This window comes from Typopeltis vanoorti, chromosome 25 (genome assembly GCF_054136105.1).
Source record: "Typopeltis vanoorti isolate ZY-2024b chromosome 25, IOZ_Tvanoo_1.0, whole genome shotgun sequence".
In the NCBI taxonomy this organism is placed as follows: Eukaryota; Metazoa; Arthropoda; class Arachnida; order Uropygi; family Thelyphonidae; genus Typopeltis; species Typopeltis vanoorti.
In genome coordinates this window covers 38,254,001-38,278,863 of record NC_143573.1, presented here as the reverse complement: position 1 = coordinate 38,278,863, position 24,863 = coordinate 38,254,001, and the positions used below count along the sequence as shown (strand labels likewise).

Genomic DNA, 24,863 nt, shown 5'->3' with positions numbered 1-24,863 from the left:
CAAACAGCAGTCAAAACAGTGGACAGAAGCCAGTTGTTCAGAGCCAAAGAAGACAAAGTTGGTTCCATCAGCAGGAAGGGTCATAGTATCTGTGTATTGGAATGCTAAAGGCATTTTGTTTATTAATTATCTTGAAAAGGGTAAAATAATAACCAGGGAATATTATTCCATCTTTTAACCAGACTAGACGAAAAAATTCATGAGAAAAGACCCGGTTTGCAGAAGAAAAAAATCATCTTTCATCAGGACAATGCACCTGCCTACAAAGGTGTTTTGGCAATGGGAAAATTAAGGGACCTGCACTATGAATTGCTGGAACAGCCACCCTATTCCCCAGATTTGGCTCCCTCTGACTTCTCTCTTCCCAACACTAAAAACTCTTCCTTAACTGGTCAGCGTTTTTCTTCAAAGATGATTGCAGCTGCTTTACCATTAAATCCCCTATCTGGCTTGTGGAAATACCAGATGATGGTTCACATGACTGCCAGAGAAAATTCTGGAATGAACTACAAACAAGTACCTCATCACAGATCAACTGTCAAATCTTCAGCATTCAATCAACCTCAATACCTTTGGAGCCAACTAAACAGATTTTTAGGACTGGATAGGTCACTGTGTCTATATTTGTGGGGAATTTTCTGTCACTCTTTTGTGTGTGGTGCTGTGCAGATTATGCATCATATCATTGATGACTGTCCCACACACTCTCCTTCCCTGGAGACCTCACGAACTTGCATTTACTCCCAAATAGTATCATAGATTGGTTAACAGAACTGTCGATTCGTGTATAGCTTTGCTTATTAATTTCTTATATTTTTACCCTTATGTTAAATAAATAAATTTGGTTCCCTCTGACTTCTGTCTCTTTCCAAAACTAAAACTCTTCCTTACTCTCCTTACTACAGTTACTGCATCCAACTCCAAAAGTCAGGTTTCGTTAATGCCAACAATTTTAGGCCACAGTGTATTCACCAAGGCCACAAACTCAACTACTTTGTTTCTAATGCTCCTGACATTTGTGTCAGTTATTCACATTTGGCATCACTGGATGCCATATAGTCACTCCTGTACCTCATAGAGATTTGGGAGTAAAGCCTTCTGCTAGAAGGGATAGGGTCACAGATTCCCTTTCCACACAGAGTTAGTAGGACAATCGCAAAACACTCATGCCCATAGCAAGATTTGAACCCACTGCCTCTTGGCTGGAGAGCAGATATGCTAACCACTTGATCAGTCAGGCCGGTGTTTATGTACAAACACAAATGTTACCCCTTGCTTTTAATTATACTTAAATCTACAGTCTGCTTGACCCAGTTTTTCAACTTTCTGTTTTCCTTCCCCAGACACAATCAAAATGCCCAAAAAGTATAGTTCATCCCTTCAGCAGATTCATACCATGCATATTGACATTCATATTGCTATTGCATCTTCACAACTTAGCTGAACTTCCAGCATTTCCCCCAATTTCATTTAGTTTCTCTAAATTTCTCCATTAGATCTCATTCCAGTAAATAATTTCTCTAGGCACCTAATGCCAAATCCATTGAAGTGCAGGCCATCCCTCTTATTATAAGTCTTTTCTACCATCACTCACTCCTCATGTCCAAAAACTCACACCCATATTTTCTACATAAACTGTGCATTGAATCATTCGCTATTATTGCTCCTTAACTCATTACCAATGTATCTCAGTAATAAACAATTTTTTACTATATTTATCACTACTGAGTCATTAATTCCAAGCAGCACTACCATATCTTTTACTTTTCATTTCAGTTTCTCTGTTGCCTATGTCACATCCTTTATTTTAACTCCCAGGATGCTCACTGTAGTGAGTTAATGTATTATTTACTATATTATTATGGTTTTTACTGATTTTATTGTATTCAGTACATTTTCTAATATATTTTGAGACATATTGTTAAATTAAGATAGTTTTTTAAAAATGATGCCAAAAACTGGCAATACAGTATAGCAGCATTGAAAGCTAAGGATAACAATAATATGGAACCCAGAAATGGTAATCTTTATATTGAAGGAAAATTAACGTATGAAATTTCCACATTAAAAGGGATTAATTACAAATCAGCATGTAATCCTTCATCATATGCAAATGTAATTATCAAATCAGTATACCATATTACTTCTTTCTGCTTATATTCTAATTTAATTATTTTTTTATTATTGTTCATTGACAAGTTACAAATTCCACTCTTTCCTTCCTCTTATTGTTCTCATTATATTTCTTGTTCTTCTAGTTCTTGTAAAATGTTTTTGTTTTTTTTTTTGCTTTTTCTAACTCCCTTGTCAATTTTCAAATAATTCCTTTTAATCTGAAAATTTTATGTTCATTTTTCTGCAATATAAAGGTTCTCATTTCAGGTTCCACATTATTGTGTAATCCTTACTTTTGACACTGCTCTATCGTTCTGCCAGGCTTTTGGCTCCTTTCATACTGCACTTTTGCTTTCTTTATGTATTTGTCATCCTTTGTAGCTTTACTTTCTTCCTTCTTCATCTGATCACTACTAGTTATCTTGTACATTCTCCATACTCCATAACATCTTCTTTTCTCACACTGTTTTCCTGATTTCACTCCAACTCTCTTGGTATATATGCAGTCGTGCATTGCTTATCTCAGATGTTTTCACAAATCTCATGCTCTGTCAACTTCTTTTCAGTGTAGCTCATCAACCCATGATACTGATGCTAATTGACTATACAGTTTCTCATAATCATCCATCTTATAATTTTCTACACATATCCCTTCTTGATAGTAACCTCTTTCCGTTTGTTCACCTCCCAAACCAGTGATTCATGATCAGTGTCACCAAATGGAAGCAGTTTTCATAACTCGTTAATAATGGCATACTGTGTGGATGTCACTAAATCCAACACTTTAAAACTTTGTGTTGCCTCAATCATGTGTTATTTAAGATAGCAATGTCAGAAATTCATTGAATTCACTCTCCCCCTTCTCATACATTATCTCCTCCTTCTGTTTCACATTTCTATAGTTAAAACCTCCCATTTAGATGATTGTTTTTTTGCATGTGCCCAACCTATTAGCCTAAACATTTCACAACCAGTTTTCTTTGCATACCTATAGTTGCTCTCTGCAGTCTGCCTATAACTGTGTACCCTGGCCTCTGATAACATCTTAAAAATTTAATATCTTTTGTTTTACGTGCGCACACAGCATGCAAATTCGTTTGAACCTGAAGTACTTTTTTTAACATCTTTCATCATACAACTTTATAAAACTTCTTACATTTTACAAATTGTATCATCAACAGATTCCTAACATTTACTCTCAGGAAAGGGGGTGACAAGGATCTCCTATCAACAATTTTGCCTCCAAACTAGTCTGTTACTTGTCAGCACGCCAGTATTGTCATATCTGACATTTCAGTCTTCTAAGGCACTTCTGGCTGAATCAGTTCACTACAGATCTTGGTCCTCTTTTGGGTCTGTTTCCTGCCATATTGTCATCAAACATCTATTTTGCCAACTTACCTCATCTATTTAAATGGCCATACCACCTTAGGTTAGCTCTGCTCACACATTTTTGAATGCTAACAGTGTTGAGTTCCTTTCTAATATCTTCATTTTTAATTTGAATCTACCATTGATGCCATCTGTTCACTGCCCTGATTTTTCTCAGAACCTTCATGTCTATGGTCTCCAGTCTTTGATCAAGTGCTTTATTTTTACCCCAACTCTGAGATCCATAACTTAAAACTGATTTGAACACTGTCTTGTATACTGCTAGCTTGGTGTTCTGGCTAATTTCTTTCTTATTCCATATTCATCAAATTCCTAATATATACCCTCAAGGGATGTACAGGATATGGTAGTATTACATGAAAAATTACACCATTACTAACTTTTTATCTACAATTTTCCTCCAAATCGGTCTGTTACCTGTCAAGACTTCAACATTATCGGATCTTATATTTCTATCTTCTAAGGCACTTTTTACCATATCAATCCACCTACATCTTGGTCTTCCTCTGGGTCTTTTTCCTGCCAACCTGCAGAGAACGCTTGTTTTGCTAATATTTCCTTGGCCATTCTGTTTAAGTGATCATACCACCTGAGATTAGCTCTTCTAATGCATTCCTGGATGCTGACAATGTCAAGTTCTTTCCTAATATCCTTGTTTTTAATATGATATTGCCATTGATGCCATCTGTTCATGCCCCTAATCTTCCTCAGGACTCTCATATTCTGTGGTCTCTAGTCTTTGGTCAAGCGTTTTACTTCTGACCCAGCTGTCAGATCCATAAGTTGAAATTGGTTTGAACACTGTCTTGTATACTGCTAGTTTAGTATTTTGGCTAATTTCTCTCTTATTCCATATTAATTTATTCATTTAACTTCCTACCATATCAGCTTTGCTAATGCTGTTGTCTATTTCGATATTTATTTTACTATCTTTGCTAAAAATCGTGCCTAAGTAGCTGGAACTTGTTTATGGTCAGGATGCAGACCATAAACAAGTTCCAGAATATTGAGGTTTTCAATATTCTGCCTATTTTTGTTGTCTTTGTCGTTTTATTGCTGATTTCCATACCAAAATTATCAGCAGTTATTCAGTTTAGCAAGAGATCCTGCAAACTTGTACTAGATTTACTTAGGAGTATAACATCACCTGCATAACGTGAAGAGCTGAGATTAACATCCTAAATTTTGGTATTAGCTTTAATGCCACTTCATAATGCTATCCATAAAGATGATGAATAATAGTGGAGATATAATTTAGTGGAGATATAATTTGCACCTTTATTATAGAACATCTGTTCCGCAGTGAAAAAAGAAATATATTATACAGGTATTTCATCTAGGGTATCATAAGACATCATCAGTGTAGACAGAGAACAACAAGAAGGAATTTGAATACAAGGAACTGTAGAGCACATGCATTATATTGGAATCTCTCTGTATATACAGTCACATATTCATTGGTTGCAAACTGTTGGGCCAAAAATTAAACTTCAGTGAATTAGATAACTCTCAGTTTAAAAAAAAATTGAGAGTACAATGTATTTAATACAATTAAGGATGAAAATTTCCCACTCTTTAGGAATGGTGAGACAGTTACAATCATGGTTAGGTCAAATAGGGCTTAAGCACTTATCGCATATAAACGTTCATGTTTATACATGGATCTGTGTAACAGTTTGCTGTTTTTCCATTGAATTCTGTGGCTGCTATTTTCACTCCTATGTTGTGCTAGGCCAGATTTGTGAGATTTAATAAGCTAGGTGTGGTCTTGATGTTTAGAGATGCATTTGTTGAGAGCTCTTCTAGTTTGTCCATAGTAAGAGAAGTTGCATGAAAATGATATTTTGTATATGCCAGGTAGCATCAATGATGAGTTTTTCTTTTGGAGAAGGTAACTCATAATTTTGCCACTTGTTCAGAGATGTCTTTAAGATATGGTAGAAAAGGCCTATGAACTTCATCTTGTCTAGGTTGCTGTATAAGAGAGTTATTAATTCTTTTCTGTGTTATTCTTGGATTGTATACATTTAGTAGAGCTGTTCACTTGATGGTTTCAATTCTTGTTTGAGATCCTTTGGAGGAACAAATTTTGTGTGCTCGAGACACAAAATTTTGGTAGACCAATGTGGAAACGAATCAATCTGTTTCTGTTGGATGTGTACATCTAGAAAGGAGATTCCTTTTGATAATTCTTTTTCTAGCATGAACTTAATACGAGGATGTAGGGTGTTGATTTTTTTGTAGAAACGGGGTTCCTGGTTCTGTGTGACTCCAAAGATGTCAACTTTGCAGTTACACTTTGTGTAACTAGAAAGCCAGATTGATGGTTTGGGGTCAAGGGAGAAGATTCTTTCTTCCAGGTGTTCAAGATAAAAGTTGGCCAGGTTAGGTTAGGTCAGCGTTTCCCAGATTTTTCCTACAATGGAACACTTCACAAATCCTGAAATTTTCACAGAACACCTTGGTTATTTTGTAATGTATTAATAATTAATTATGGCATAATCATAAAGAGTATTAGTACACTTATGTATACAGTGTGACATGTTGACAAATATAAAATTACATTTAAATCAGTTATTAATCACTGGACTAATGAAATCTTGTAGCATATTGTAGTTTCCTTTGGCCAACATCATTAAATTAATTTGTGCTGATTTTCATTGACATATCCCATTCTGATCACCAAAAATTTATAATTTTATTATAAGTACTTACGAGTGAATGCAGACTTTTTCTCTTGTGTGTTGGTAGTTTTCCCTTCCATTTTTACATCCTGGAGATCGCTTTGTAGGCTGGTGGTGGATGAATCACTATCTGTTGCATCATAAACACCTTCAATAAGAGATTTCTTTACACGAAAATTAAACAAAGCCCCTTGTCTCTTATTCATATTAAAATTTAAATATGTAGACCTATTATTTTTAAAAAATCACGGCACTATGGTTTTGAAATAAGCACTTTCACCCTACAATACGAACTTGCAAAGAAAGTATTCAGTATTACTAGATTTGAGAACCGGATGCAGACTACTTTGATCTTCAAGTTCAGTGGAAAAATTTTCTTTATACTTCTTTGCTGATTGGTCACTAACATTTGCAACACAGATGTGATGTTATTTCGTTCAGTTTTGAGAACAGAGGATACGCTGCCCATTGTTGTAATCTGCTTGCAGGCAGTTTTTATGACTGGTCATAAACAGCGGTATTATCTTTCCCGAATTACTTCCATGTTTAAAAATACACGGCTTGGTCACTGACATCACGGGAACGCTTATTCACTTCCTGTGGAACACCAGTGTTCCACGGGACACAATTTGGGAAACCCTGGGTTAGGTGATAGTGGTGTGTCCACTTGTTTGTATACTTTATCCATCCAAATGAACTAACTAGATGGGATTGTGAATTTGAATAATACCACTATGTCTAGTGAAAAATTTTGGGCTATAATTTCTATTGTTGGATCTCTATTGGCATCTCTTATCCTCTCCCCCAAGGACCAGCCACTTCCCCTAGATCTACCTGGAGTATACCAGGTCCCTTGTAGTTGCAAACGGTCTTACTACGGCCAAACAAGCAGTACAGCTAATATCAGGATATCTGAACATAAGAATTATATCCGTTTCCACCAATACAGCCACTCAGGACTTCCTGACCATGCTTTGGACACCTGCCACAAAATACGCTGGGAGAAAGCTACCTCATTACACTGCAGTAGGTATAATATGAGAGATTATTCCTGGAATCAGCCTCAGCTCTAAAAAAACTCCCCAAACAATTTGGATCGACCAATTTGGATGCATGAGACTGTCCCAAATATGGGAAGCTTACATTCTTAGAACATCAGCCTAACAGCCAAGACTACAACCCAGTTTAGCCCACGGTGGCACCTTTTAGGACTCTAGGACCGACTTCAGTTGTTGTCTTCAGCCATATTTGTTCAGTGTTAGTACCTGCGTGCACATATCATTAATTTTATGTTCCCTGAAGATGGTAATATAACATTACTGAAATATAGGAAGTATTAATTAAAGTTTTTTTAATTAATATAGCAGCATATGTTGTCTTTCTCTAAAAATTGATGTTTAAGAATACACTTTGGTCAGCTAAATGCCATATTTAAACTTTAGATTCCTTGCAATTCCTAGAATAGATTACTAGAAATTGCAAATGCACTTTAGCAGGATTTGAACCTTGGAAAAAGTTAAAAAAAATCTTTGCCAAAATTTTTTAAATTATAAAACTGAAAATTATGATCGTTTTCACTTTGCAGAAAGTCATTGTGTAAGAGAACAAAGAGTCAGATGTAGTAACCTGACTCTTTGTATATTCTATAAATATTTCCATGGGAAACGTTCATTTGAAACAGCATCAATAATTCCCCCACTCTGTACTAATCCCATTGGAATACATACAGCTGCCACCCAACATCATTTCACAGTACAACTTGAAACCCACAGAACAAATTTCTTTTCCTCTTCCTTCATCCCTGCTACTGCAGTACTATGGAACAGTCTTCCCACTGATGTATTTCCCAAGGAATACAACATACAGGCTTTTAAATCAAATGTAAAGAAGTTTCTCCTTTCACAACCCACTACCCATATATGGCACTAACGTACTATAGGTTGACCAGCCAGCCTCTCATATATGGGGCCTGACATAAAAAAAAGAGTAAGAACATTTTAATTTTTTAAAGAAACTGATATTCTGCAGGATGATTTAAATTGGCATTGTGGGTAAAGGATAAAGATTGTCAATTTAATGTTGCAAAATGTAAGGTCGTTTATTTTAGGTTGAAAGGTTTGCATACGGTGTATCATATTGATAGTACTGGATTGCAGGAAATTCATAAGGCTTGAGGATAATAGTGGATAGAGAGTTGAAGTTCAGATGGCATATTGCAAAAGTCAGTAAAATAGCTCAAAGGATTACTTGGATTAAAAAACGCACTAACAAGTAAAGATGGGGAAGTTATTATCCCTCTTTATAAGGCTATGATTTGCTAGTTTGACCACTTTCAAATCTCATGTCAAACTAGCAACTCTGATCTGGTTGCCTAAGGATAAACTTCACCCTTTAGCACACCCAGGAGTGTATGAAGTTCCCTGTGACTTTGCCTACTATGGGCAAACAGGAAAATCAGTTAACATCTGCCTGGAAGAACATAAAAAATACATTCAGTACTATTACTATGGCAAGTCAGGACTGGCAGACCATGCTTTGGACACTCCTTCACAGGATTAGATGGAAGAAAAGAAATGTGTTATTTAGGAGTTGTTACAGATCTGAAAGATTATTTTTTGAGTCAGCAAAGGCTTTGAAGAATTCTCCTAACCTGAACAAATATGGTTGCATTAATTTGCCAAAAATTTGGGGGACTGTCATCCTAAGAGCAACTCCCACATAGCTGTAATGTGTTTGTTGCTGTTGTTGTTTTTTAACATTAGAGGGTGCCAAAATAGGACTCTAGATCTTTTGTCCATTGCAATTGTGTTGTGCTCTGATAATGCTGATTTTAAAATTCAGCGAAATGTAAGCAGTTAAAAAAACATCTGTTAATAAAATTGTTTGGCATTGTTAATACTGTTAAAAATTAAGTCCTGAATAACCGTCAACAACCTAAGCTTATCTGTTAGATAGGGTATGCTATCTACTCAACAACCACCTGGTCTTTATAAATTCTTCAAATGCTAACAGGATAGCCTAATCCCGCTGCATTATATTTCAGCACATGTATTCCCTCATTTAAACTGGGGGGGGGGGGAGAAAAGCTGCATCCCTTGGTGGTGTTTTGCTGTACAGTATTATACACAAGTAATTAAAAAAAAAATTATTATTACTATATATATGTATAGCTTAATATAATGTCAAAATTTCTTTTTTCTGAGGATTGCTATATCAAAGTTATACTGCATTAGAATTTTCTCAGTAAGTAATTCAGCTGTTGATTAGGGAGAGAGGATAAAACTGGTTGGTTCATTATATGCACACATACCATATGATGGATGAAGTAAGCTATTGCTAAAAGACAACTTTTCACTTCTGTGTTCGTTGTTAACAATTGTGTATGTGTTACAACAATATAAGAAAAAAAAAATTGCTGAAGCATCTCTCTCTCATCTTTAGAAATTAAGAATACTTGCATTATACAAAAAAAGTACCCTATGTTTTATCTTACAAACAAGACTAAACCTATTAAAATACTTGAATCTTTAAGAACCAAAAAAAAAAAAAACAGTATTTGTCTGCTGTACTGAATGACTAATACTGTTATTTGATCTTTCTTCATTGCTTACTTCTGTAGAAGTGCTGTACATAATGCTGCTCCTCATCCTTCCGCTGCCATCACTTCCATTTCATCTTCCATGCCTGCAGCTCCGCAAGATGCCCTCATTAGGTGGTTAATTATGCTGTTTGCAGTATTCTTTAATACTCAGTTTTTACTGTGAAAGCTTTGAATTACTTTCTATTTTTTGTTATTTATTATCAGACATGTTATGGAATACTACTTTCATATATTACATATGATGATAGTTTTGGCTAATTTCATTTTATATATGAAACCATCTTATAATTTCACTTCTAAAATGGCTTTGCATTTTGTTTCAAATTATGTTGATTAAAAAAAAAAATCCTTATTTTCCAACCAAGTAAAAGGCAAATAGAAATTCACAGGTGGAATAAAATTTCTAATAGTGGCACACATGCAACTTAGGCTTAACTTTCAGCAAATTCCCTCATTATTGTAAAGAGTATTCTTCCTCTTACTGAAAAATCTTTCATTTAAGCTATTAAGCTTTTGACTGTTTCAAAGTTTAATTGCTTATTAAACACTAGAAATGTGCATTAATTAAGTGACCATTACTATTATATAAAACCTAGCTGTAATTACTAAACAAAATTTTATACAGATATTTCACTATAAGTTTCTTATACCATCATCATATGATTAGTATGAACAAATGAAAATTTTTGTTTTGACTTGAAGTCAATGAAGGCAAGTCTGATTAATTTCAGTGTGCTGAATTTGAATATGAGCTCTCTCATCATCATCTTTTCAGGAATCAAATTTTGTTGACATATTAATTGCATTTCATATGAACCTATAATGTATATATAAATACAATGAGGATATTAAATATCCATCTTAATTTTAAAACCAAATAAATGAAACATAAAAGTTTTGGGTTTCACCAGATAGTTTGGGAATAAACCTTCATCATAGGAGATTGCACTGTTTAAAAGTTACACTACTTAGTTTGGCATCCACTTCTTAAAAGATATGGACTCTGTCCAAGAGCCCATATGCTATCTTTTTTCTTGGTACATTGATTAAGTTTCAGTGTCCTGACTATTTTGAGCTTTTGGTTCTCATCGGGGATCAGACATAAATCTAAGAGGACAAAAGCTCTATATTTAATACCACAGCATTACCATATCAGTTATATTCTTCATTATAAATGAACTCTCAGTATATGCATAAATATAATAACATGGAATATGAGAGGAGATTGTCCCTAAGATCCAAAGAAAATCCTGGGGAATTTTTTAGCTATGTGGCCAGTAAGAGGAGAAATGACTGTGAAGAATGATATTGTGGGATAAAAATGGGAATAGAGTGACTGATGCAGAGGACATAGTGGAATTGTTCAATGAACACTTTATTGGAGTATTTCATCCTAGAGGAGTCAGTTTTAATGCTAGAGGGATAGGGCAGGTTCGAGGTTTAGAGGTACAGGAGGAGAGTGTGTTTCAGATACTGAGTACTCTGGATGTCAGTAAAGCTTTGGGACTGGATGGTATTTCACCACGAGTTTTGAGAGAATGTGCTAGGGAACTGACAGTGCCTTTAACCTGGCTTTTCAATGAAAGTCTATCTTTGGCAAAAGTGCCCAGGGAATGGAAGGAAGGTAAGATAGTGCCATTGTATAAGGGTGGTAACAGACTGGAAGTGTCTAATTATAGGCCAGTTTGTGTGTCATCAGTAGTTGTTAAGATCTTGGAGAAAGTAGTGAGGGACTGTATACAGCATTGGGCAGATAAGGGTAATGTTATCTGTGAGAGTCAACATGGATTTGTGAAAGGGCACTCTTGTTTTAGCAATATGCCAGCCTTTTATAATAAAGTTACAAGAACATTAGATGAGGGAAAGGCATATACTGCAATTTTCTTAGACTTAGCAAGGGCATTTGACAGGGTGCCACATGATAAGCTGATATTTAAGTTGTAGCACATGGGTCTGGATGTCAGATTGGTCGACTGGATTCAGAATTGGCTGTCTGATAGGTATCAGAGAGTTGTGTATGGTGGAGCAGTTTCAAGGAGGCAGAAGGTTACAAGTGGGGTCCCACAGGGCTCAGTACTAGAACCTATATTGTTTAACCCTTATATCAATGACATTGCCAGTGGATTGCAAGGGGATATTCAGTTGTTTGCAGATGATGCGAAGCTGGGAAGGATTATTAGTAATAGTGCAGATGTGGTAGCCCTGCAAGAGGATTTAAATAAGCTAGACAGATGGGCAAATGAATGGGGATGTCAGTTTAATGCAGCAAAATGTAAGGTCTTGAGGTTTGGGAAACATCGATGGGATGCTGCATACTCTATGGGAGGAGTTATACTGGATGAAGTAGGGGAGACAAGAGATCTGGGGTTGATGATTGATAAAAACCTGAAATTTAGGGGACATATTGCAAAGGTGGTGAAGGTAATACAGAGGATTACTGCAATTATGAGATGGACACTGACCTGCAGAGATCAAAGGGTTATCATTCCATTGTATAAATCTCTGATCAGACCACACTTAGACTATTGTTCTCAGATTTGGTCCCCAGGATTTGAAGGGGATAAATTAACTGTGGAAAGGGTACAAAGATGGTTTCAGGACTGTACAATTTTGGTTATGAGGATCAGCTGAGGGAATGTGGACTGCAGAGTTTGGTGGATAGAAGAAGGAGAGGTGATATGATTGAGACTTTTAAACTGTTGAGAGGTGGTTACAGGGTTAACACTGGGGAGTTCTTTCGCTTGGTTGAACAGCAGGAAGGAGTGATGACAAGAGGCCATCCCTGGAAGTTATGAAAGGAAACTGTGAGCAAGAGGGTGAGGAGTGGTTTCTTTGCATGGAGGGTGGTTGAACCGTGGAATGCATTGCCTGATGGAGTGGTGAGAGCAAGAACGGTCAATGAGTTTAAGGAGTGGTATGATAGACTTTGTGTGTCTTAGAGAGGACCTCCCCTCAATATGTCTTGACAGACTTTATGTTCTTAGGAAGGACCTCTCACGACGAGTCTTTTGACTTCATGGAGGCCTGAATAATAATAATAATAATATAGAGCCTAAAAGGCTTTAATTTGGTAATAATAGTAATAATAATAATAATAATAATAATAATATAGAGCCGAAAAGGCTTTAATTTGGTAATAATAGTAAAATGTAATGAGGATATTAAATACCTTTCATATTAAAACCAAATGAGTGAAACATAAAAGTTTTGAATTATACCAGAGAGTTTGAGAATAAATGTTCAGCATAGAATTTGCACTTTAGTTTGTCATTCACTACTTCAACGACATGGGCTCTACCCAAGAACCCATATATTCCCCTTTTTCTTAGTGAATTCATTAGGTTTCATTGGACTGACAGCTGTTGGCTCTAATCAGAGACCAGGCAGAAAAGAGGGAAAAATCCTCTATTTAATACCACAGCATTCCCATGTCAGAGTTTTATTTATTTGATTTTAAAATGATGACTTTAATTTCTTTAATATACAGGGTGGCCATAAAAGAACTTACCCTCTTTGGAGGTATCTGTAGCTAAAACCAATAAACGGAATGAGACTAAATTTTATATTAAGACTTTGAAGGCATGGGGAGATGATTTCCACAAAAAAAAAAAAAAAAAAAAAAAAAAGATTTAGTACCAAAATTTGCCAATAGGGGAAATTTTGGCTCTGGCTGAGCCAAAAACAAGCGGATAATTACATTAAAGGCAGATAAAATGGAATAATAACATTCCGATTCTGTAAGCGACAGCAGTGTGACTCATTCCAGCTGGATATATAGCTCATTACAATGATAATAAGAATAATTAAAGTAAAACAACAACTTGCGAGAGACACAGGAAATAATGTTTTATTCATCAGAATCAGGGTCCCCTGGACCACATGCTCTACAGCTGAGCATAAGGAGTCGGATTGGATGTTCATAACAGCCCATTTTATGTTCTTTTTCAAGACATGCAAGTTGGGAATGCCACCAACATACACAATGGATTTCAAATACCCCTATAGCCAAAAGTCACATGGAGTGATGTCCGGGGATTGAGGTGGCCATGTCGTCGGAAAGAACCGACTGATAACCCTCTCATTACTCAAATGCTGACGTAAAAGGCGCTGTATTGAACGTTCAATGTGTGACCGTGCTTCATCCTGCATAAAAATTATGGAGTCCAAACATTGTCTTTGCTGCAATACAGGAATGACAAAATTTTCCAGCATTCGTCATAAATCTCTCCAGTAATGGAGCAGGTTACAGGACCTGTAGGGGTAATACGCACAAAAAAGTATGGTCCTATTATGAAATCAGCTGTGAAGCCACACCACACGGTTACTTTTGGAGAATGCAGTGGTACTTGCTGGATCGCTTGGGGATGTTAAGATGCCCAAATTCTGCAGTTGTGAGTGTTGAACGACCCATTTAGATAAAAATGAGCCTCATCAACCCACAATATTCTCCAAGGCCAGTCATTGTCGACCTCCATTCGGGCAAGAAATGTTAGTGCTAAGGACATGCACTTTTCATAATCTGCAGTAGTTAGTGCTTGCACATGATTTTACTTATACAGATAGAAGTTGAGCATTTTCCGTAAGATTTTCCAGACTGTACCATAAGCCATATCAAGTTTGCGAGCTATTGCACAAGTGCTTGGACCAGTACTGGTCCCTATGTCATCAAACACTGCAGTAGCAACGTCTGTTACTGTCTCTTCTTGCACTGCTTTCCGTCCTCTGCCAGGTCTAACTCCTAATGATCCAGTTTCTTTAAACTTCTTAATCATAGCTCTCAGTGCTACAGCTGACATAAGACCTGTACGCAGGTTATGTAGCCTTCTAAATTCCCGAAGGGCCGCTACGGCATTGCACTGTTTTAAGTAAAACAACTTAACAAGTGAAGCATGCTGAGGCAAGGTAGGACTCATATTGAGCACAATTCGTCAGTCATTCGAATAACTGCCTGAACATACCCAATCCCTTTTTAAGTGGAATTGGTGCCGCTGCTGTCATGTATGCACAGTAAAATTTGCAGAATCCTTTTTACCTGCATTTACTGCAAATATTTGACTATTTTCGACTCCACTAGCACCAAAATTTTCCCTATCGGCGACTTTTGGTACTAAATATTTTTTTCACAGAATTCATCTCGCAATGCCTTCAAAAGTCTCAATATAAAATTTGGTCTCATTCCATTTATTAGTTTTAGTTACAGATACCTCCAAAGAGGGAAAGTCAATTTATGGCGACCCTGTATTTTACTATACTAAGATTTCCAAATGGAACTCTTTTAAGCTCTGTATCTTGGTATATATAAATTTATTTACAATTTAAAAATTAAAAAAAAAAGTCTTAAAGGTTTTATTTTTTACTGTCATCAGCGATCTCTTCAATACAAACCAGCAGTAAAAAATAAATAAATCTGCCAGTATGCTGGAGTACCACTCCATTCTTCCATGCAGGAGATGACCTAATGTAATTATCCACTATATTTGTCACTAATGGTACCCAGGTTAGGTGGAAACCAATCCAAATATGAAAGTAGGTCTTTAGTGATTAAGTTACATCCCATTTATGTCTGTAGCGTGCCTTCTATAGGAATTCTGTAACTCACTTTTAACAGATCCAAAAAAATGTCATTAGCAACTTTGCAACTTTCCATACTCCCCCCCCCCAAAAAAAAAAATAATAATAATAATGATAAAGTGAGATGGAGGGGTTGTTTCTTTATATCAATTTGCAATACATTAAATTGCTTTCTTTAATTTTTGCATATCAGAAACCATCTTCATTGTTACTTTAAGTTTTCATCAAATTGAGTTCAATGTGGAGTGATAGCAGAACATTTTTCTCCATGCTTCTTGCAACTAAAGGAACTGGAATACTTTCTACCTTTAGCACCAACACACACACTCTTTCTTTCTCTCTCTCTCTCTCTCTCAGATTAGCCATTTTTAACCATATAATGGTTCTGTTTAGCTCAACTATCACATTTGCAAATAGCAACAGTCTTTCATTTACATGCTGTCACTTGGAGATCACTGAAAGTACTCCATCTAGTTAGTGTATTTAAGCAACAAATCCACATTCTTATAAAATTCCTTCATTTGAATAGCATATGCTACTAGAATAGGGAAAATTTATTTCCACTGTGTTATGACCTTCAAACTAAAGTTTGATGCATGAATAAAAAAATCATGATTAAGAATCTTTTCTTCCCTAATATTCCATTAATCTTTGAACATTGTTGTAATACACAAGATTACTAATCACAAGAGGTGGAGGAGACTATGTTGCTGACATTTGCATAACATGCAGTCTTCTTGCCTTTTTCAAGAAGCTTTGAACTTTACAGTCTGAACCCAAAGATTTCAGCTTGTGTTTTGAGATGATTCAGATCTCTCACAAAATCATTCAACTGTGCTTAAATTGCAACTGGATAATTAAATGGGTTGCTTGCATAATTGGTAGCTGAAAATATAGATCCAGTTCATGACAGCATGATGCTCCTCTTTCAAGTGTATCCATAGTTGTCTTTATTCCTCGGTTGATTTAGAAACTAGGCACATGCTCTCAAAGTCATTGCTTTTCTTTTAGCTGTTGGCAAGTTTAGATATTTTATTTCATTTAGATATTTTGTTTTGACTTTGCAGAAAAGCTGGAGATGTTTGCTAAACATAAATCTCAATCATTTGGATAGTCTTTAGTCTCCCTCTATTAGGACAAATGGCATTAATGAATGTATATCCTTTAACCATCTTCTGAAATATAGTACATATTTACTACAAGATATGTGGCAATTCTAGGTCTGATTGTAATCTGCAACTGCAACTTCAGATAGACATCAAAATCATACAGCCTGTCTTTTGTGTAATAACAGCAAATGAACATTTACATCAAAATGCACTCCACTAAGTTGCCTTAAACTCACAGCTCTTGACTGATGTTGCATTGATACAAAATCAGATGTAATATTTGGAGCAGTAGCCATAAATATCCATACTCTAACTATTCATGGTACTACAACTCTGCAAAGGAACAGAACCATTTCATTTGGACCATGACAGCAGAATGTACACATATTGCATGATTATTATTATTATTATTTCGGGCGACTCCAGGAGTCCTTAGACTCATCGAGGGAGGCCCTAAACATCATGTCCACACAACTATGCGATTACATTCTCACAGTATCTATCATACCTTGCCTTGAACTCGTTCACCGTCATAGCACCTACAACAGACTCTGGCAGCTTATTCCACTTATTTACCATTCTAAAAGTAAAGAACCCAGCTCTAACACCCCTGCTAACCACACTCTTGCCCAGCTTCCATAGGTGTCCCCTAGTTCTCCCACCACCAGTCCTGATCTCAAAAATATCCTCTGAATTAATCCTATAGAATCCCTTTTTACAATTTGAATGGCTCAATCATATCTCCCCTTTTCCGCCTATCAACTAGTTTCTGCAACCCACAAATCTTCAACCTGTTCTCATATGGTTCATTCCATAGACCTGTTATCATCTTAGTCACTCGCCTCTGGATCCTCTCCACCTCCTCCCCATCAAGAAGGAACCGAGGTGACCAAATCTGGGCACAGTAGTCGAGATGAGGTCTTATCAAGGCTCGGTACAGAGGTACAATAACTTGCTTGTCTCTGCTCGTCAAGGTATTTTTCAACAACCAAGTGAGTTGATGAGCTGATTTAGCTACTTTTGCAATGTGCCCCCTAAACTTCATCTCCCTATCCACCAACACTCCCAAGTCCCTGGCCTCATCAATCTCTTGGAGTACAGTTCCACCAATGTGGTATACTGCTACTAATCTTTTCACCCCAAAATGCATAACCTTACATTTTGTCACATTAAATTGACATCCATTCTCCTTAGCCCAGAACTCCAATCTATCTAAGTCATCCTGCAAGACTTTGACATCGTCTGCATTCACTATTGCCCTACCCAACTTGTAATACTGATTGACAACATGATGTAATACTCCTTTTGCACCTGTATGCCCTGGAGAGTATTGACCATGAATTGACTCAATAATTCGATGCTGCTAACTTTTTCCAAACAAAACACATTTTCCTAAAGGAATGTTGGTGATGGAAAGATGTCATTTATGTATTCAACACACAGAATTATGTTAAAATTATCTACCTTCGAGACTTAAGGGCAAATGTCAGTGTTGTATGTACAATTGCATATTAACAGTGACTTTCATTTATATGCTAACTTTCATTTATATGCTAACATGTATATACTATATTGAAATATCTGTACTTAACTTTACATACATACATACATATCAAAACTACATTTTTTGAATATTTTAAAAAAGGATATACTACTTCTTTATAGCCAGATTCAAATTTCCTGAGAACTTATGAAAATATAACCTTTGGCAGAGGAGTTGTCATTGGTTTGCACTAGTTCACTTTTGAAAATATAACTTTCTGACATGAGATTGTTATGGTTCAATAGAAGGTTCTTGTCCTCTTATAGTTTTTGCATGGTCTCTGATGAGAAACAGCACTTCAACAGCTGTCAGGCCAGTTCATATATTCATCTAATAAAAGGTGAATAATTATTACAACTATTATTTTAACATGTTTCTTTACCTTAAATGGCAACAATTTTTTGAGCAAAAAATTATTTTGTATGTTCGTAAATATTTAATTTCAGGTTTCACAAATGTTCAGTTACTTTATATGGGAAATAACATTGCATGAGAAACAGAAAACCAATAAATAGATTACAAAAGTTGTGATAAACACAGGATAAATTTGGATAGGGATGTGGAAACTGAAGCTGTATACAACAGTTTTGTATATGTATCCTCAAATGACTATGTTTTTGTGAAAGTGGATAACTGAAGTTTCCTGCAGAGGGGTGAAATCAGCACCCTCCCTGGGGTGCTGGTTTCATTTGGCTTCAGTTGAAGAAACAAAGAAGTTTGCTTTCTCTTCACTATAGTAAGTGGCATATGAATGTGATATGTGCAAAAATAATAAGTAATAGCTGAATGGTACTACCATTTTTGACATTTAGTTATTTCATTTTAGCCAAAAGGAAATAAACACACTAAGAAAAGAATATTTGCTGATTGTCTATATTAGGATAGTTAATAAAAAATTTGAATACTGACTACATTAAAGTTACAATTTTTATCCTGCTATTGCTTACTTACTATATGTAAGAAAGAAATCTGTTGACATGGTTTTTGAATAGATCAACGTTTGTGGTCTTTTGGAAAGACAGAATGAGGGAGACTGTTCCATAGAACAGAAGCAGATGGAATAAAAGAAAAGAAGAGCAGTTGGTTTGGTAAATTTGGAGGTGGATGATAAATTGATGTTGACCAGCAGCTGCTCTTATTCTTAGAGTTAAAAAAAGGATATGATATAAAGGATATTGGAAGAAAGTGGAGAAATTATGGTGGCCACTTCAGTTGACCATTGTCCACTGAAGTACGTCATAAGGCAGAAATTGAACATCTGTGAAAGAGGGATTGTAGTAATTCGGTGCATACATATGTGTGTGAGAGAGAGAGAGAGAGAGCAGGAGATGGAATATCCTCTTCCTGATTGTCTTCTTCTGAATAGCATCAAGTAGCATTAATGAGTCTTTGGATGCACCACCCAAAATGTGTGAGCAGTATTCCATTGTTTAGAATTTGGGATTTACAAATGTTACCAGTTGTATGGACGGGGAGTAGTACCTTGAGATGGAAAGTATGTGACAGATGTAGAAGCCATGACTGAGATGTCCTTGCACCAAAAAATGTTGGAGATGCAAGTCACTCCAAAGAGAGAAATCTGATTGTGTTTGGATATCTGTTTATTACTGAAAGTAATAGGAAATGACATGAGATCTTTTTTTGCAAGAAATTATGATTGTGTTTTGGTAGCATTGAAAGTTGCAAGATGATCAAAGCTTAAGACATTGGTTATGGAAAATCCTGAGGCTTCTAATGTTAGGCAAGGTTTGTTAAATGAAAAAGAAGGGTGGAATGCAGTGTCATCACAAAAGCTATGGATAGGTTTGAAGTCAGTGACAGCAGGGCATTTATTTACAAGAGGAAGAGAGTAGTTGAAAGTACAGACTCTTGCATTGATGGTGAAATTTAAGGAGAATAAATCTTATACTATGACATGTAATGAGTGACTAGAAAGGAACCTGGCAACCCTTCTACCATTTGCAAATGGTAGATGGCAGACTTGGAGGTTAAATAACATGTTGATGGTTAGAGATAGCAAGGTTTTATAATCTTCACATGGCAACATATACAGTATATAGACTGCTATACACAGATTTAGTTACTTGGGTTTCTTGAGAAAGAAGTGGTGGAATGCCAGAGTCAAGTGATCAGGATTGTGATTTGTGTGTGTGTGTTACAAAGTTTAGTTGATAGTTAGAAAAGAACAGATGCGATATTTATTATTAATTTATCTCTTAATAATTGGTTTTAATACACACCAAGGTAGCAGAGAATAAGGAGCAACCTTAGAAGTTGTATAAGAATGATTAACAAGACCATGACTTTTTTTTTTTTTTTTTGCTTGGAGAGTGATGGATGAGTAGAATGGATTGCCAGGCAGTCATATGTGTTTTGTTAATGAATGAATTTAAGGAGAGATGTGATAAGTATTGTGTGAATAATAGTTAGTTTAAGCCTCACACATTGAGTTTTCTCACTCCGTGAAGATATCCTTCCAGAATGCTTTAATACTGGTATATTAGAAATTGAGATAATTATAGTACACTTCATAATCATAGGATTGGCAGTGCTACCTGTGTTAGAACTGGAATTCTTCTAGTACTAACTGTGGCAGAAACAGATACTACAGAAGTGAATATATATGTATAGAAAGGCTTAGGTATTGATGGTTACTCATAACAGCGTTTCATGGTATAAACAACACCAGAAGAAGAAGAAACAATAATTCATTTATAAAACTTGCTGATAGTTTGCTGATTTTCTAACAGGCATCATCAGAGAACAAATTACAACTTTGGTGACACCCAACATTCAATTAGAATTTTATGGCAGGAATTCAAATTGTAACTGAAAAGAAAGCCCTCTAACTCTTCTAATGTGGTTTTAGAATAAATCTCTCCTATATCTTTGGAAAATTAATACAGCCATACTTGTTTAGGTTAGGGGGAGTGCTTCATAGCAGGTGATGATGTTAGATGATGATCTAGTTACTTTCATCCATGCACCTAAGGATCAACTTCATCCAGCCTCTTGCATATCTTGGATTGTATAAAATTCCTTGTACCTACAGCTTGATCTGCTTTGAACGGACTGGTAGATTCATTAATATCCACCATGAAGAACTACATCCATGAATATCTGTAGGAAGTTAGGCAGGCCATGCTCTGGATATTCCCTCACACAGATTAAATGGAGGATAACAACTGTGCTACACAGAAATCACTATTGGTACGAGAGGCAATTTTTAGAATCAGCAGCTATGAAGTAACCCCCCCCCCCCAACCTGGAAGATGGTCATTCTAAGCAGACCACATTAAGACAAATGTCTGTGAATTAACTTCACTGTTAACTGGCTCCTAGGAATGCCTTGTTTTGATATTAGTTCCTTTACAGTTACAGTTTGAATTGTTTTCAGAATATTTTGAGTGCTGTGTGTCACTTCAGTTGTAATTTGAGCTGCCATGATACTGGTTAGAAAACCAGCAAAATATTAACAAGCTCAGTAAATTAATTATTATTTCTTCTTCTGGTATTGTTTATACCAGAAGAAGTGCCTCTGTAGCGCAATTGGAAGAACAACGGTACATTGCGCCCTTCGATTGGAATTGGTCTAAGTTCGATTCTCGTCACGACAGGAGGAATCTTTATGTGGACTTTTTCAATCGAAGGTGAGTTAGCCGATCTCATACGGAGGTAGCAGGGTTTTTTCTCCTGGAAACTCAGATTTTTCATCCCACATACAGATAAATCGGCCCTTCAGAACACACGCAATTTACAGACAAAAAAATACTAGTTGTGGTGGTGGGCAGTTGATGGAGATGATTGGTAGAGGTTCAGTGTAGTGGTGGAGACAGTTGTATAGTAGGTGCCCTCCCGTGATGAGTCTTCGGACTCCTTGGAGGTGTCACGAATTATAAATAAATAGCAATACTTGCCCCTGTACCTTCATCTTAGACTGAGAAAAGCTTCACCATCAGCGATGTAATTATATTTTATCATGATGAATGGAAAATTACACTGGTGGAACAATAATTGACCCTCTAGCAAACTCATAGGGACTACAAGAATTGCTTGTTATAGTGGATAGTCTAGAATTTAGGCTTATGTTCTAGTTTAAACCCATTATTAGGCTTAATGGAATGAATAAAGCATGAACAATAAAATACAAGTTTATTGGATCCTGTATTTTGTATGTCACAAAGACATTATCAAAGGGTACGATCTCAAAATTGTAAAACCACACACAAAAACACTCAAAACAATAGTTGTTAAAAAAAAAAAATAATAAGACTAAAAGCCTTAAGTTCTATGAGGGAGCACCCTCAATAGGCGCAGTTGACTAGCTTAGATGTTCGGCAGGAAACCTAAGAATTAGTTTCCCAAATCTTGGGAAATATAACACAACCATATTTATTAAGATTAAGCTGGTTTGCAAAATTTTCTGCTGATTCTAAGAAAAAATTTTTCAAGTTTATATTTATTGGAGTGAAGCATAGCAGTTTTTTCCCCATTTGATTTTGTGCAAGGTATCCAACTCATGGTCAGCTAGACCAGAGTTGTCTAGTGGCAGATATATATCTTGTGTTCTTCTAGACAGATGATAGCAGATCTTCCAGTTTTACCATAATAAGGTTAACATCCATAATGTTATGGATGTTACATAATGGCAGTTTTACATATCATCCTTCATAGCACCCAAGGATTGCAAGATGGCATCCTATCTCAATGCCTCTTTCAAACTCCATCAGTTCCCTGATGACAGCCGTTTCACCTGGACTTAGTTGCACTGACTTGGGAGCATCGTATTCCTCCAATTTATACCAGCTACAAACACGTGACTTGTTACATGGTATGATGCACCTTGCCCATGGGTGGTGTCCATTGACTTCTTTTCAAGCAGTGTGTATATTTGAAGTAGATTAAATGACTGAAAGCCAAGAGATAAAAAATATAAAAACACTATATTTTATTTAAATAAACCTCAGAACTAGTTTCCTTTTTCTTAGAAGACTTCATCGGGTGCATTACATGAACAAGAGAGTAAAAAAACATCATGAGAGAATAACTATAAATTATAACTATAAACTAACGTATTGACATTTGAAGGCATTCTGTTTACCACTTTATTGGTGGTAGTGTGCATGTGATCAAGTGAATGTGAAAGTTGGATAGCAGCACAGTGACAATTAGAGATATTATTGTTGAGGTTAATGTTGAGATATACTAGATCAACGATGATTTCCTTAGGTTCCACAATTCTTGTTTCGAGTTTGTCATAGCATCTAAAGATTCTGTAATTTGTTCCATTTGACTGGGTAGGTAATAGTTTTTGTCATTAGTGTCAGCAGAATTGAGGACGTGATTAGACAGTGTTCTGGCTCTAGTTCTGTTCTGCCATTTGATGTTTCTGATACGCTCTTCCAGACGTGATTCAGTAAATTTTTCAGTCTGACCAAAATTGGGCATGTTGCAGTTGCACCAAAGACAGTATTTTACTATTTTAAGCTGTTTTTCAAGTTGTACTGAGTAAGGAATGGAGCTTGGGCAGAGGAGTGAAAGACGTCTGGTTTTTAAAATTTTTGAGAACTTTAGTTAACTTAGGAGAAACAGAGCTGATATATTATTATTATTACGTGACACCTCCAAGGAGTCTAAAGATTCATCGAGGGAGGGCACCTGCTCCACAACTCTCCGCCACTCAATCCACCAACTACAGTGAACCACAACTTCCATCATCATCTACTGCCCACTGCCACTAGCATTTTCACAGACAATCACAATATGGTATAGAGATATATAGCCTTTTTACATCCTTTGCATCTTCAGTATGGTGTGGAGATTGATTAAATAGTAACTTTCTGTCTGTTTAAAATAACCATTTTCTGAAAGGTTATAAGAAGAAACTGTAGTTGTTTGTTGATATCCTCTTCTTCACAGGAAGCGAGCACATTTGCCTAGCATAGAGATCATGCCAGGTTTTTGAAGCAGATAATGATGGGATTGTTCATGAAGATATCTATTGGTGTGAGTGGATTTTTCTATAAGTGGAAATTTTCAATTTTTCAGATACACGAGTGAGTGATTATTTATATATATATATATATATCTATAGTCTGTTTTTAGAGTTGGACATGATGAGAAGGAAGAAGAATGAGTTTGTTAATCTTTTTTAGCATTCTAACCACTGGACTTGAAGATCTGGCAAATAAAGGAGAGTTGTTGAGGGTTGGAGGGTAGCAGGGAGTCAGGGAAAGTTTTTATATATACTTGTGTGTGTGAGAGAGAGAGAGAAGGTGCCATTGGGAAGATGGGTGTTTAGATAATCTAGAAAAGGCAGGCTATTATTATTTTCTTTTTAGTGAACTGGATTCTGGAGTATGGTTGCTGAGGTGGAGGAGGAAGGATTCTAATGTGTCTAAGCTATGTGACCACATGACCACAAAGAACACATGATCAATATATCTTAGCTACATAGAAGATTTGAGAATGGCAGTATCAGTGAATAGTCTCTGGCTCTTGAATATATTTTTGTATAATAAAATCTTTTATTATACAAAATCTTTTATTATTTTTTTTCATGGTCAGGTGTTTCCAGAGCATGGTCCACTTGACCTGATTTGCTGTATCTGTTAAACTTTTTCTTATGTCTTCTGTTTACATGGTTGCAAAACATCATAATTGTCCATAGTAACATTTTCATAGCTTAGAACCTAATGGAATTTTGTAGTTTTTTTTAACTTTTCTATTTTGGCATCTGTAAAACTAAAATACAGATTTTTCTTGTATTTTCTTGATTTCTCAGTTATCTGTTGTAAAGTGAAAATCTGATCCTGACAATCCCTGTTTAGCCTACACCTGGATTGTTC

General features: G+C 36.0%; 1 protein-coding gene across 10 annotated transcripts in view; it reads left to right on the top strand.

Moving 5' to 3' along the window:
* LOC150092673 (liprin-alpha-1-like) overlaps positions 1-24,863 on the top strand; it is a 778,236-nt gene that overhangs the window by 602,547 nt on the left and 150,826 nt on the right. For 8 of the 10 annotated variants that reach the window (XM_090414522.1, XM_090414521.1, XM_090414518.1 and 5 more), the window contains one exon: positions 9,811-9,903. The exons of the other annotated variants lie outside the window; for them this stretch is intronic. In XM_090414522.1, the coding sequence (XP_090270648.1) occupies positions 9,811-9,903 (93 nt within the window). The remainder of the gene's footprint in view (positions 1-9,810; positions 9,904-24,863) is intronic. 10 annotated transcript variants of the gene reach the window in all.